The sequence below is a fragment of the Carcharodon carcharias genome, chromosome 8, assembly GCF_017639515.1.
Source record: "Carcharodon carcharias isolate sCarCar2 chromosome 8, sCarCar2.pri, whole genome shotgun sequence".
In the NCBI taxonomy this organism is placed as follows: domain Eukaryota; kingdom Metazoa; phylum Chordata; class Chondrichthyes; order Lamniformes; family Lamnidae; genus Carcharodon; species Carcharodon carcharias.
This window is the reverse complement of record NC_054474.1, coordinates 41401806-41417285: the sequence shown is the minus strand read 5'-3', so window position 1 is coordinate 41417285 and position 15480 is coordinate 41401806. Positions and strand designations below refer to the sequence as shown.

At 39.9% G+C, this 15480-nt stretch overlaps 1 protein-coding gene across 2 annotated transcripts in view; it reads right to left on the bottom strand.

The window, feature by feature from the left end:
- Positions 1–15480, bottom strand: part of sec24a (SEC24 homolog A, COPII coat complex component) — a 59673-nt gene that overhangs the window by 12698 nt on the left and 31495 nt on the right. For both annotated transcript variants that reach the window (XM_041193882.1, XM_041193883.1), the window contains exons 11-18: positions 15243–15361; positions 9302–9357; positions 7690–7896; positions 6629–6752; positions 3931–4089; positions 3524–3697; positions 1699–1809; positions 682–866 (exon numbers count right to left, since the gene is read on the bottom strand). In XM_041193882.1, the coding sequence (XP_041049816.1) occupies positions 682–866; positions 1699–1809; positions 3524–3697; positions 3931–4089; positions 6629–6752; positions 7690–7896; positions 9302–9357; positions 15243–15361 (1135 nt within the window). The remainder of the gene's footprint in view (positions 1–681; positions 867–1698; positions 1810–3523; positions 3698–3930; positions 4090–6628; positions 6753–7689; positions 7897–9301; positions 9358–15242; positions 15362–15480) is intronic.

Genomic DNA, 15480 nt, shown 5'->3' with positions numbered 1-15480 from the left:
TATTCTCCAGAATTGGTAATAGAATTGGAGCCTAATGTTTACACACTTTTATATACTCTTATTTACAGAGATAACACCATGAACATGCAACTCCTAACTGCTACTACCACAGTTTCTGTCTGTTCCTATTTACGGGAGTACAATTGAATCCCTAGTTACTACTGACCATGTGCATACAATTAAACACCCAATTAATATACAATTAACAGAATTACCTCCCTAAACCTCTAACTGTGCTTTTGCCTCACCATTTTTCAAAAATTCTTCTGAAATCCCATCTCTTTCTTTCAAACAAACTTTTAGTCAATTCCCCTATTGTTTCATCATGGTTTGCAGTGTGTCCCTTTACCCCAATTATTTTTCTTTATTCTCACACAGGTGTCTTGGGATTCTTTTTAACTATTAAAGTTGCTATATAAATACAGATTACTGTTGAGACAGCCAACAGATTTGAACAGACATGGACAGCATTTGTCTTCTACTAGTCTGTAGACAGGAGGGGTTGGAGTGAAAGAAACCCAATGGTCTGTAATGGAAAATAGTGGGCTTTAGCCAACTCAATTGGAGCACTTCAGATAGTCCTGCAAGAAAGTCCAAACATATGAAAGTATGTGTTTAAGAAGAAAGTCTAGGCACCCTGTTCCAGGAAAGGTGATTGGAAGAAATAAAGGTTTTCTATACCTGTTTCAGTAGAGCAAGCACATAGAGAGGAAACAGCTGCAATGAGAAGGGAGCCATTACACCTGGCTGTTGCTGCTGTTGCTGGCTTAAAACTGCTGTACGATAAGTAGAAAGCGAATCTATCACTGCATTAACCAAAGCATCTCTTGCATCACTCAAACTTGATGAAATCGATCGATCAACAGCTAAATTAAGAAAAAAGGCAAGACAAGTGTTGCTGTCAAAGCAGATAGATTACAGCATCTGACGTAAACATTAGAAACAATGCTCTAGTTTATTTGTGGACAGTAAAAAACCTACACCGTCACAGTAATGTTAAAAACTTAATGAACATTTCCTTGCAATTTCAGTACAGGCCCTTCAATTGCTAGCTTAATAGTGGTGCTGGAAAACTTAAGCCAGTACGCTGTCAGAGAGTTCCTCAGATTTTTGCCATTTATTACATAATTAAGCATGTACCTATAACAGTTCCAATAAGAACCAAGCTTACAAAAAAAAAAATCAAAAGACAGATGAGATAATGTGTTAACAAAAAATCTTCAATCTCAGCTGGAGGGGAAAAAACTGTACTAATTTCAGTACTAGACTAGCAAAGCATCACCTTCTGAATGGAAACAAAATATTAAAACATCATTTACAAATAAACACAGTCTCCATCCACAGATTCAATACCTCATTGAGTGCTCATGTGCAAGGTTGCCCCAACATCTCACTGGCTTCACAGTGGTGCTGGAAAGTACTCAAACAGGCCACCAAATACCTAGCTGTCAGGGTAGTTGTCTTTAGAGGCATGGCTCAAGCAATGAAAAACGAGCATAACATTTTAAAAATTCACATATCTTGCATGTGGAACTTTGCTCTCTTTTAACCCCCAAAATTTTAATATCTTGCAAAATGATGCTCTAACCTACAGCAAAATTATTCAAATGATAAAATCTGACACCATCTTTATTTACATGCACAGCAATACAAACAGCTTTACAAAAGATTTGATCTGAATATAATTAAAACACATACCCATGCTGGCCAGCAGGCATGTGACAGCCTGAACATCAGCTCCTGCATAGATATCGGTCAGTGAGTTCACTACAGGTAGACACATAGTATGGACCCGAATGCGACGCTCACCTGCATTGTGGCAAAACAAGTTTTATATTTTAACAAATACCACTTTGAATTACTTACAAGCAGTGGACATTAGACCCAGAAAACGACTGGGCTTCACAGTTGTATCTCCCCACCCATTTAACCATTAGCCTAAGGGCACTAATTTTGGATTCACTATAAGATTTGCCATTCAATGCCCCAGAAACCTTGCCTCAGCAAGGAGTCTGGGTGTTGCGGGTACAGAGTTAGGGGTGGGAAATTTGGTTGAGGGTCAAACATAAAAACCAGTATATTTAAGGCAGACTTTGAAACAATATATTTAAAACCTGCAAGGTCCTAACAAGGTACTATGCAGGGAGCCTAACACAAAACATGAAATGATATGGATTGTGGGAAAGGGCAGAAAGTGGAATTGAAAGCCAGGTGAAAAAGAGAAAAGAGATTAGGATTTAAGGGCAGTTTCTCAGTGGAAGGAGTGGTTAATATGTTCCAACAAATTTTGTTGAGACTGCTTCTGTTCACCATGTGCAATTATTTGAATGTACACAATGGTATACAAATCAAAAAAATGATCAAAAAAAAATCAAATGCACTCTATCTAAACACACTAATGCTGAGGAGCCACAGGACCTGCACTTAGAACCCTCATTGATGTCACAGTTGAGGTTAAAACTTATGAAACTGCATAGCAGTGTGTCTAAATGGGAGAGGAGTGAAATGCTATAGGGGTATGGATATACAAATCACGAAGCATAGTGCGAGTTTAATAACACCATTTAAAAAAAATAGCAAATAAGCATTGGGGTTCATTTTCAGAGGGATAGAATTGAAAATCAGAAGTTCTGTTAAACTTAAATCAAACCACGGTTATACCATACAGATTATTGTACACAGCTAATACGAAGATATGGAGGCATAAGAGAAAGTGCAAAGAAAACTCACTAGTTTGAGACCAGAACTGAGGGGTTATACTTATTTGGAAAAGCTAAACAGGTTGGAATCTTTCCTCTAGAAAAGAGAGGATTGAGGAGTGAGCTAAAAGATCTTTAAAAATGAAGGGATATGACAGGGTAGACAGAAACCAAGAGAAAATGCTGAAAACATTCAGCAGGTCACACAGTTATCTGTTGAGAAAAGCACAGTTAACATTTCAAGATCATGACCTTTCACAAGAAACCTTGATGAATGGAGTTCTGATGAAAGGAAGTTCTGACGAATGGTCATTGGGCTAAAGCTTTTCTATCCACAAATGCTGCCTGAGCTGTTGAATGCTTGCAGCATTTTCTTTTTTTAAATTTCAAATTTCCAGCATCTGCAGTATTTTGCTTTTTTGTAGAGAAAGAGATGTTTCCACCTGGAGGAAACAAAAACTAGGAGCCATAAATACAAGACTGTCAACAGTAAATCCAGTTCAGATTAAAAGGAATTCAGGAGAAACAACTTTACCCATAGAGTGGTAAAAATGTGGACCATGCTACCACAAGGAGTAGTTAAGATGAATAGCATAGATGCATTTAAGGAGAAGCTAGATTAAATACGAGTGAAAAGAATAGAAGGAAATGCTGATAGAGTTAGATATAGAGGCGGAAGGCAACTTGTTGGGAGTATAAACACCAACAAAACCAGTTGGGCTGAAGACAAGTTTTTGTGCTGTAAATTTTATGTAATTCTATATAACAACTTCTGGTTGGATTTAAAAAAGACACTTATAGCCAGTATTTTTGTTTCTCTATACCTTTACTTGAAGTATACAATAGGGCAGCTTGAAATGAGACAAGCTGTACATCTACCAGACTCTCCTCTATAGACATCTGTACTGCAAAGCCTGCATCAGGATTTATATTCGGCAATGACAGCAAGTCTGTAGAACGCACAAAGAAGTTTCCATGGAAAGTATGGATAGCAAGACCTGGTGAAAAAACAAAAATGGATACTTCAGTTTCACATGGCAAATATGGTGTCATGTAATATTTACTGAAATTACAAAACTGTCAGGTGAAGTTGAATAACCTAGCCTGTCCAAAAAGATAAGAAAGGTTTTTTTTTTGCTCCATAATCTCCCCATTGCAATTTTAATTATGGTCTTTAGATTTCCAGCAGCTGGATGCAACAGTTCCAACAGTACAGGTGAATGGGGCTGACCTTTAGTGCATCGTATCCTCATGACTGCTTCAAAGCCAATCTTTCTAGTCAAGTAGCGCTTCAGGTCCTTCTCAAACTTCTCCACCAGGACAGGATTGTGTTTGTGATGAAAGGATGGATAAGAGTAAATGCAACCAGCCGAGTACTTCGAAATACAGGCTGAAAAACATTAGCAAACAGTTTCTGCCTGTTAAATTTAAGTAGAAGAACTGCAAAAAAAATGCAGTGGATAAATCACTTCCATTACTCAACAACAACTTGCATTTACGTGACATCTTTAGGTGAACTGTAATCAGACTAAAAAAAGGCAAAACACTGGAAATACTCAGCAGGTCAGACAGCATCTGCAGAGCGAGAAACAAGAGTTAATGTTTCAGGTCAATAACCTTTCATCTGGGAAAAGTTAAAAATAATAGGCATTAAGTAAGTGAAAGGGGTAGGGCAGATGGGATAAAGAAAAGAGAATATCCGTAATAGAGTGGAAGACAGGAAAGATTAAATGACAAAAAAGTTGGGGCAGAATTTTGCCATCGACGAGCAGGGTAAAATGACACAGGATGTCTTCGGGGGGAGTCCCTGATGTCATCCCAAAACATTTAAATTTTCAGGAAGGCGGGGGCACAGCAAAATCAGCTGTGTGCCCGCCGACCTGTCAATGGCCAATTGAGGTCATTGACAGGATCAATTACACAATTAAAGGATCTGCCCATCCAACCTTAAAGTTGACGGGCAGGCTAGGAACCCTGGTGGCAAATAGATAAAACATGAAACCTCATCCACTGGTGGGATGAGGTTTCATGCAGGGTTTTATAAAGTTTAATAAAGTTATTATGTAAATTATGAACAGGTCCCATCTCATTGTCACATGAGGGGGACAAGTTAGGGAATTTTTTTTTCTATTTTTCATATTTTTCAAAATGTAAGCGCTTTCCCTGAGGCAGCACTTAGCCTCAGGGAGATGTGCACTCTTTCGTGAGTGAGATTGGGTCAGGCCCGCCCGCCCGACAGGCGGAAAATTCTGCCCTTTTTGTAAGCCTAGAGGTAGTGGAAACGGAACAACAAAAGATTTGTTCAAAGGTGTCAGTGGCAGAATCATGAACAGCCATTGTCCCAAAGCAAAAGCAACAGAAAACTGAATAAAGCCAAAACCTGCAAAGAAAACAGAAACAAAATGGGGACTGACATTGTTTATCTCAATGTTCAGTTCAGATGGCTATCAAGTGTGTAATCAAAAGATGGGTTTACCTTGCTCTTCTGCTGGTCTTGCTCCTTGGCCTCCTCGAGTGTTCCAATGAAGCTCAATGCAAGCTTGAGGAACAGCACCTCATCTTTCAATTAGACACTCTACAGCCTTCCAGACTCAGTTCAACAATTTTATATCACAACTTGTCTCCATTTCGTTTCTTTTATTCTTTTCAGGTTTTGGTCTTACTCTCATTTTTGCTTTTAGATGGTTACTGTTTATGATTCTGCCATTCAGACTTCCTTTTGGCACAGCTTTTGATTTTTTTCTTGTCCCATTACCACTCCCTTTCGCCTTTTCTAACCAACTCTTTTGGGATTTAATCTTACCCGTCTTCACATTACCACAAACCTTCCTTTTTTCTTCAGTTTCCCACCATCCCATCTTTCACTTGCTTAAAACCTATTATGCTTCTAATTTCAGTCTGAGACTTTAACTCCCCATTACTCTCTTCACAGATGCTGCCTGACCTGGTGGGTGTTTTTTTAAATTCTTTGATGGGTTGTGGACATCGCTGGCAAGGTTCCAGCATTTAGTATTTTTATTTCAGATTTCCAGTGTCCACTGTATTTTACTTTTGAAAAAAAAAAATGACACAAGGTATTAGTGACTAAAAGCTTGCTTGGTGAGGTAGGTTTTCCAAAGGGAGAGAGAGATAGAGAAGTTTGCGCATGAACTCTACAACGAGGACCTACAAGCTGAAGGCGCAGTTGCCATTGCTAGGACAAAGCAAGTGGAAGCGGGGGTGTACAAAAGGTCAGAAGTGGAAGAACGCAGAGTCCTTGGGAGGGTTATGGGGCGAGAAAAAGTTATAGAGGAAAAAAAAATGGACAGGCTCGAACACTAAGTTGAGAATTTTAAAATTGAGGCATTGGCAGACAGGACGCCAAAACAGGTCAGCAAACACTGGGGTGATGGTGAATCCTGGGAGGTGCAACATTCAGAATTTTGAAAGAGCTTAAGTTTATAAAGGGTGCAAAATGGATGGTTGGCCAGTAGAGCATGGAATGGTTGAACTTGGAGACAAAGCACAGATGAGAGCATCAGCACTATAGAAGTGATGGGAATCAGTAGAGATAGGTGCTATTTTGTAGTTGGAAGTATGCGATATTTGTGACAGAATGGAAATGGGTTCAGAACATACAAATGAGGAGCAGGGGAAGGCCATTTGGCCCCTCGAGCCTGCTCCGCCATTTGATAAGATCATAGCTGATCTGATTGTGGCCTCTACTTTCCTATCTACCCCTTATACCCTTTTGACTTGTCAGTCCAAAACCTAACGACTCAGCCTTAAACTTATTCAATGAGATGCTTAGGGTCAAATAAGACACTGCACTTATGAACAGTGGCAGGTGGGAGGTTGCTTTTAGATTTAAGCAAAAGCTGTTCCAACGCTAGCTTCATTATTACATGTATAGCAATTGCTGCGTAACTCTAACTTCCTATAGTACTTACTCAGAGATGCCAAATCAGAGTATTGACCATTCAACATAAAGAGGTCCACTGCAATCTGCTGTCCTGAACAGTCCAGGGCAAGCTTCTTGTAGAAATCAATTGCTGGAGAAAGATGCTGCACATCCTTAGAAAATCAAAAAAAAATATTTTTTAAAAAAGAAATGTTTACATGATCAGATTAATTTAAGGAAAACAAATCCAGGGAAATTATTTTAAAAAAATGACATTGAAAAATGAGCCATCAATGTTGTTCACCTGTATACTTTCAAGCATTTAGGTTACAGTCATACCATAGTTAAGAAAAACGTAACTCACTTATATTGGAGATATTAGAGTCTAGCTAGTGTCAAGATTAGAAAGCATTCATTCATTCAGATTTACTGAGTATAAATGAATAGGAGAACAAATTTACTAGTTTTAAATTCATGCGGGAATATCCCATAAATTTTTCATCTGAAATACACTCATGCAAATAAGGCTTCTTACAGCCTCCTCATGAAGATGGATTTCCTGTTTGGACTGTAGATACGGTTTAGTTAGGGAGTGAAAAATCATTAACCAAGTATCGATCAAATTAATCTCTCTTAAGCCATTAGCTTTGAAGGGAGAATTCCTTTGAATTTTGTCTGGAAAGCTTTGGGATCTATGTTACTTCAAGCCCATTAGTAAATGTAGTGACATTTTAATAATTTAAACTTATAAACAATATGCCAACAAAATGTCACAAGGATACCCTTCCTCTTTAAATTAATTTAATTGGACAGCATTTCAATTCCTCTGGAACTAGCCAATTTAGCAAGGGATTAGCCCCTTTAAAAGAAAATCAAATAGGTAAACAATGCAAAAAAAAAATGGAATGTCACAAGTACATATCACACAAATTTCCCATGAGACAAAGGAGGTGCATCAAAGTAACATCTGATCAACTAAGACACTTAAGAATTACATAATCTCTATATGAGATATCGCAAAGGCAGCTGATGAAAAGTAATCTGACATAGAAAATAACAAAACTCTAATTTCCTATGAGAAACTACACTTAGTGCTCAACAGCATCCTACCTTTAAACTAGATCTCTGATTGGGATCCTCCCTGGACTTTAGGGCACCTACACCTAATGAAGGTAATTGTGTTTGGAAGACAGAGGCACGACCACCAGTGGGAGACATCAGCTTGAATGCAGCCTGTAATGCAGGACCCAGGGCACTTTGAGTTTCCAATGTATTGCTGAACATTTGCGGTAAAGTTCTCAGCAAGTCTTGGATCAGCTGAAATCATAAAGAAGAAATACAAACCACTGCTGTCACTCAAGATTACATACTAATCAAAATGAACCAGTCTGGTGTGTCTTTAATTTCCTGTGTTGCAACAGCTGCTTCATTATTGAATAGTGACAAATAGCTATGCAAAAGCTAATTCATACTTATATAATCTAATATTTATCACCTACATTCTAAAACTGAAAGCAACAACTTCCCCAACAAATTACAATATTTTCAGCTTGAGAAGATGAAGCCAAAAATTGAAGTGGAAAAGCATTAGCACACGGATAAGTCTGAGCAGTTTTTTATTTTGGTCAGTATGATTAAGGTGACCCAAATTGAGTCAACCAAATAATGCACAAAGGTAGTGTTTCCGTTTGTCCAATGCAGCGTACACACTTTTTCTTTAAAGATATAGTTAATTTACCCGAGGCTGGAGAGCTTAGTGTAGGTGGCAAGAGCTCAAAGGCACAGAGGCTTAGCTAATTAAAACTACATAGCTCATCAGCACAGTGCATTAGTAAGCTCCTGTTGATTGACTAGCAAGCATTGCTTTATCCATTAGCGTACAGGTTTGCAAGATTAACTGGAGTCAAGCTGAACCATTAGAGAGCTGGGTGGAAAAACTGGTTGGCCTGGTTGATCAATCAACAGTAACCTACAGGACTAGAGATCTGTCTAAATCAGATTTTGGGCTATCAAGTCTGCTTTGAGGATTGTCTTTATTTCAATTTTCCACCACCAATTACACCACCATAAAACCACCTCAACCACAAAGGGGTCCCTGCTTACCATCTAACCCATCCAATCTGTAAAGATGATCCTCAGTCACCAGGTTAAACATGGGTATGAACTCCCATTAGTCAGATAAGAAATACCAGGAAGAAAAATAAGACTCCCCATAAAATTTACTAATGGATTGTCACCAGCCTTCACAGGATAGGCACCCATCATACCCCCAAATTTGTTACACCAGCTGGACATCTGGGCCTCCAACAGCCCTTGCTCACCTCTGCAAGCTGATCAGGATAAAACAATAACCCTGGATGTGTGAGCATGTGGTCTCAGTCTCCAGGTAATCTGTACAGCACCGCTGCACCAAGTCTTGGTTTCCATATCAAATAGACTGTGGATTGTGGTGGCAATACATCAGGACACCATAAACAAGTCCAATGTTGCACACCACGCTTATTCATCATCAATCTTAGCCACAAGGTTTGGTGGGTGGGGGGGTGGGGCGGTGTCTAGATGAGCCAATGACGAGACACGAATGATCAATAATTCATGATAAATTAAAGCAGCAGCTTTTCAAGCCACATATTGTAGTTAACAGAATCTTCACGATTACTCTATTTCATTACTTTAAAAATATATTTGGTTCTACATAAATGTATCACATTTCAGTACTTGCCTCTTTGCTTTCATTCAAGTTCACCAATAAGTTGTCTGGAGTTGGTATAAAGATATCTGCAAGACAAGCATTATTTCTGCTTTAAGCTGGGATCTTCAGTTTGAAGCAATTTTCTCCATTTCAACTTTGCATGGATATGCCGTTAAACCTAAACTAACACTTAATACAGGTTATTTGGTCATTCTTTCATTACTGTTTGTGGGGCCTTACTGCATCCAAATTGGCTGCTGCACTTCCTACAGTACAGTAATGGTGGCCAAAAGCTTGGTTGAAAAAGTGGGCTTTTAAGAGAGTCTGAAAGGAAGAAAAATGAGAGCTGAAGGAGTTTAACGAACAAATTCCAGAGTTTGGGGATGAGACGGCCAATGGTAGGGCAAAAGGAGGAGGGAGAAACACAATATGTTGGAGTCAAAGAACTAGAAAGTTTGGAGAGAAAAGGTACTGGAGGGCTGACAAGACAAGGCTATGTTATTGGATGCTAAAGAATGTCATTGAGCGGCTGCAAGGCATTCTGAAGGGAGAGGGTGAACAGCCAAAGGTCGCGGCCCATATCAGTACCAGCGACATAGGTGAAAAGAGGGATGAGGTCCTGCAAGCAGAATATAGGGAGCTAGGAAATAAATTAAAAAGCAGGACCTCAAAAGGTAGTAACCTCAGGATTATTCCCAGTGCTACATATTCACTGTTCACAATAAGGTAGACGAATTAACAGTTCAAATAGATGTAAACAGGTACAATATGACTGCGATTACAGAGACAAGGCTGCAGGGTGACCAAGGCTAGGAACTGAATATCAAAGGTATTTGCTATTTAGGAAGGAGAGGCAAAAGGAAAAAGGTGATGGCAAAGCATTGTTAGGTAAGGATGAAGCCAGTGCATTAGTGGGAGGATATTGGTTCAAAAAATCTAGATGTAGAATCAGTCTGGGTGGAGCTAAGAAGCAACAAGGGGCAGAAAACATTAGTGGTCTACAGCCTCCAAACAGTAGTGGTAAGGTAGGAGATGGTATTAAACAGGAAATTAGAGATGCATGTAACAAGGGTGCTACAGTAATCATGGGTGATTTTAACCTACATATAGATTGGGCAAACCAAATTAGCAATAATACTGTGGCAGATGAATTCCTGGAGTGTGTACGAGATTTTTTTCAGACCAGTACGTTGAGGAACCAACTAGGGAATAGGCTAACCTAGATTTGGTTTTGTGCAATGAGAAGGGGTTAATTAATAACCCCTTAATTAATAGTTGTGTTACTTTAGGGAACAGTGACCATAGCACTAAGGAATTCTTCCTTAGATTGCAAAGTGAAATAGTTCAATCTGAAACTAAGGTCCTAAAGCTAAAAGGTATGAGGCACGAATTAGCTAAAATAGACTGGGGAACGTCATTAAAAGGCACAACGGTGGATAAGCAAAGGTTAATATTTAAGGAATTAGTATACGCATTGCAACAGACATATATTCCTTTCTGGCGCAAAAACACAACAGGAAATGTGGCCCAAACATGGCTAACAAAAGAAATTAAGGATAGCACTACATCCAAAGAGTCATATAAAGTTGCTAGAAAAAGTAGCAAGCCAGAGGTTTGGGAGTTTAGAATTCAGCAAAAGAGGACCAAGAGATTGATTAAGAGTGGAAAAATAGAGTATGAGAGTAAACCTGAAAGGAACAGAAAAGCAGACTGTAAAAGCTCCTATAAGTATGGTTGAAGAAAAAGATTGGTGAAGGCAAATGTAGGTCCCTTACAGTCCGAAACAGGAGAATTTTTAATACAGAACAAGGAAATGGTAGAGCAATTAAACAACTACCTTAGTTCTGTCTTCACGGAGGAAGACACAAAATTTCCCAGAAATACTAGGGAATCTAGGGTCTAGTGAGAAGGAGGAATTGAAGGAAATTAGTAAGACTAAAAAAAAAGTGCTGGGGAAATTAATGGGACTGAAAGCTAATAATTCCCCAGGCCCTGTTAATCTACATCCCAGGTACTAAAAGGGGTGGCCATGGAAATAGCGGGTGTTTTGCTTGTTATCTTCCAAAATTCTGTAGATTCTGGAACAGTCCCAACAGATTGGAGGGTGGCAAATATAACCCCATTATTTAAAAAAAGAGGGAGGGGAAAAACAGGGAATCACAGACTGGTTAGCCTGACATTTGTAGTAGGGAAAATGCTAGAGTTTATTAAATAGGATGTGATAACAGGACACTTAGAAAATATCAATGGGATTAGACAAAATTAGACATGGATTTATGAAAGGGAACTCATGTTTGACAAACCTACTGGAGTTTTGAGGATGTGACTAGCAGATTAAGGGAGAATCAGTGGATGTGGTGTATTTGGATTTTCAGAAAGCTTTTGATAACATCCCAAAGATGTTGGTGCGTAAAATTAAAGCACATGGGATTGGGGGTAATATACTGGCATGGATTGAGAATGGGTTAGCAGACTGGAAGCAGAGGGTGGGAATAAATGGGTCTTTTTCAGAGTGGCAGGCAGGGATTAGTGCTTGGGCCCCAGCTATTCACAATATATATCAATGATTTGGATGAGGGAACCAAATGTAATATTTCAAAGTTTGCTGATGACACAAAACTAGGTGGAAATGTGAGGAGGAAGTTATGAAACTTCAAGGCGATTTAGACAAGTTGACTGAGTAGGCAAATACATGGCAGATGCAGTGTAACATGGATAAGTGTGAGGTTATCCACTTTGGTAGGAAAAACAGAGTATTATTTAAGTGGTGATAGATTGGGAAATGTTGATGTACAAAGGGACCTGGGTGCCCTTGTACACCAATCGCTGAAAGCAAGCATGTAGGTGCAGCAAGCAGTTAAGGCAGCAAAGGTTCCTTTGTTTCTTTTGCCTTCAGTGCAAGAGGACTTAAGTACAGGAGCGAGGACGTCTTACTGTAGCTATACAGAGCCTTAGTGAGACCACACCTGGAGTATTGTTAGTTTTGGTCTCTTTACCTAAGAAAGGATATACTTGCCATAGAGGGAGTGCAGCAAAGGATCACCAGACTGATCCCTGGGATAGCAGGATTGTCGTCTAAGGAGAGATTGGGACAACTAGGCCTGTATTCACTGGAGTTTAGAAGAATGAGGGGGGAATCTCATTGAAACATATAAAATTCTGACAGGGTTGAACAGACTAGATGGATGCAGGTAAGATGTTTCCTTTGGCCGGGGGTGGGGTTCTAGAACAAGGAGTCACAATCTCAGGATACAGGGTAGGCCATTTGGGACTGAGATGAGGAGAAACTTCTTCAGTCAGAGTGGTGAACCTGTGGAATTCTCTACCACAGAGGGATGTGGAGGCCAAGTCACTGAATATATTTGGGAGAGAAATAGATAGATTTCTAGACTCTAAAGGCATCAAGCGGTATGGGGAAAGGGCAGGAGTGTGGCACGGAGATAGAGGGTCAGCCATGATCATATTGAATGACAGAAGAGGCTCGAAGGGACGAATGACCTACTCCTGCTTCTAGTTTCTACGTTTCTACGTTTAAATACAAGATTTTAAAATTTAGATGTTGGAAGGTTGAAAGCCAAAATAGACCGGTAAAGGCACAGCTGATGGATTTGTGGGAATTGCTGCAGGGTAGGACAAAGACAACAGAGATTGGGATGAGCTGAAGTTTAGAGGATGAAGGCTGGAAGGCTAGCCAGATGAATATTGGAGCAATGGAGTCTGGAGGTGACAAGAGAGGAGTGAGGATTACAGAGGCAATAACTACAGCAACTTGTATTGCTGTAGTGCCTTTAAAGTAATAAAAAGTCCCAAGATGCTTCAAAGAAGCATTACAAAGCAAGATTTGACACCGAACCACACAAGCAGGTTTTTGGGTAAATGACCAAAAACTTGGTCAAAGAAGTAGGATTTAGTAGGTTTTAAGAAAGGAAAGAGGTAGAGAATTCAAAGGAATTTCACAGCTCAACAGCTGAAGACACAGCCACAAGTGGTGGATCAATAAAACCTGGGATGGTCAAGAGGTCATAATAAGGGGTGCAGATAATTGAGGGTTTGGTGTTGAAGGAGAATCCAGGGATGGGTGAGAGGGACCGCGGTGTGTGTGTGTGTGTGTGTGTGTGTGTGTGTGTGTGTGTGTGTGTGTGTGTGTGTGTGTGTGTGTGTGTGTGTGGGGGGTGGGGAGTGGCTGGCGGAGGAGGCCATGGACCATAAGGATGAGTGTTTAAAAAAAGTAACCAGAAATTAATGTAGGTCAGTGAGTACAGGATGGAGAAGTGGTTTAGGGCAATGGGGGGTAACAGAACTTGGTGAAAGTAAGGATGTGGGCAGAGTTTTGGACAAACTCAAATTTACAAAAGGCGAAAGGACAGGAGGCTGGATAGGAATACACTGGAATAGTTAAATCAAGCAGTAACAAAGGCATGGATGGAGGTTTCAACCCAAATGAGCTAAACCAGAGATGAAATTGGGCGATGTTATGAAGGTGAAAAAAAGGCAGTCTCAGTAATAACGTGGATGTATGGTCAGAAAGTTATCTCAGGATCAAATATGGCACCAAGGTTGTGGAAAGTCTTGTTCAGCCTTAGACAGTTGCTAGGGAGAGGAATGAAGTCCAGGGCCACAGAATCGAGTTTGTAGTGGGGCCCAAAGACAAGGGTTTTGGTCATCGCAATATTTAACTGGAGGAAATATCTGCTCATCCAGTACCAGATCTCACACAATCTGTTAATTTATAGACAGTGAAGATGGCCAGAGAGAGGGTGGTGAAAGAGAGCTGGGTGTCACCTAGATACACTTGAAAAACTGAGACTGTTTTTGGATTTGTCCCCAAGGGACAACATGTAGATAGGAAATTGCAAGGGTCCAAAGGATAGATCATGGGGGCACCAAAGGTGCAAGAACAGGAAGGTAAGCCATTTCAGGTGATCCAGACTACAACTGGGTAGTCCCACCCAGCTGGTAGGAGAGATGGTGCAACAGGATAGGACAGTCAACCATATCAAAGGCATAGACAGGTCAAGGAAGATGCAGACGGTAGTTTACCTTATTCAGTCACATAGGATGTTGTTTGTGGCATTAAGAATGTGTCAGTATTGGGTCATCCTGATTGGAGGGATCATATGTGGAGTTCTGGGAAAAATTGGCATGGATTCCAGGCAAAGCAACACGTTCAACAACTTTGGAGAAGAAAGGGAAGTTGGAAACAAAAACAAAAAGAACCATTCACAATAACAACCAACGTGGAAGCCAGAAGGAAAGTTGGATGGTTAGCAGTTGCTTGGAATAGGATCAAAAGGAGCAGGAGGTGGGTCTCGAGGAAAAAATAAACTTAGAAAGCGGATATGGGGAGATACGAGATAAACTAGAAAATAGTGAGTTCATGGCTAGGGCAGGGTGGAAGCTTTAGAGGAAGTCTGACCCTGTAGACTGGGGGAAGGGAGAAAAGAGGCAAAGGTAGTGATTGGATGGTGTCAATCTTGGAAACAAAGTAGTTCTTGAGCTTCTCGCACTTATTGTTGGAGGTGAGAGCCTTTGTGATGAGGACAAAGGGTCAAAAGCTCAGCTCAGCAACCAAACAGATACAGAGGTTGTAAACAATCTAGTTCAGTCAGAGACTGTGGCCTGAAACAGGGGAGAGGGGGAAGTGATAAGGGTATAGAGCTTATGGGACGTAAAAACAACGCCTTAAACTTTCCAAAATATTGTGTAGAAATGATGGCTCATCCAAGATGTGATTTCAAGCAGTTTGTTAACATACAAATCTCATTTAAATTGCTCTTGCAAGCATTGAGGGGCTTTGCAGTTGTAAAATTACCATTTACATTTCAGGTGATGCAATTGTCGAGGGATTCAGTGATTATACTGAATTTTTAAAAAATATTTATTTTCCAAGCTGTTACACATATAAAATATTCATGTTGTTCTAAGACCTTCATACACCATGTTGTAAAAAAACTACCTGCTTCAAACATACCTTCTATGTCTGAGACCACCATCATCTGAGGCTGAGATAGACCTTCCTGAAGACTGTAGAAATGAATGGTGCTATCAAATGTAATAAAACCTATCCTTGTACGTGAATCACCAGGTAACCTGAAAATTTCAAAAGGAATCCGAATCATTCTGGATCTAATCCTTCTGAAACTGCAATTTTCCGGTCAAAAAACTTAACTATTTTACATATCAGAGTGAAACCTTCTTCATTCTGATTA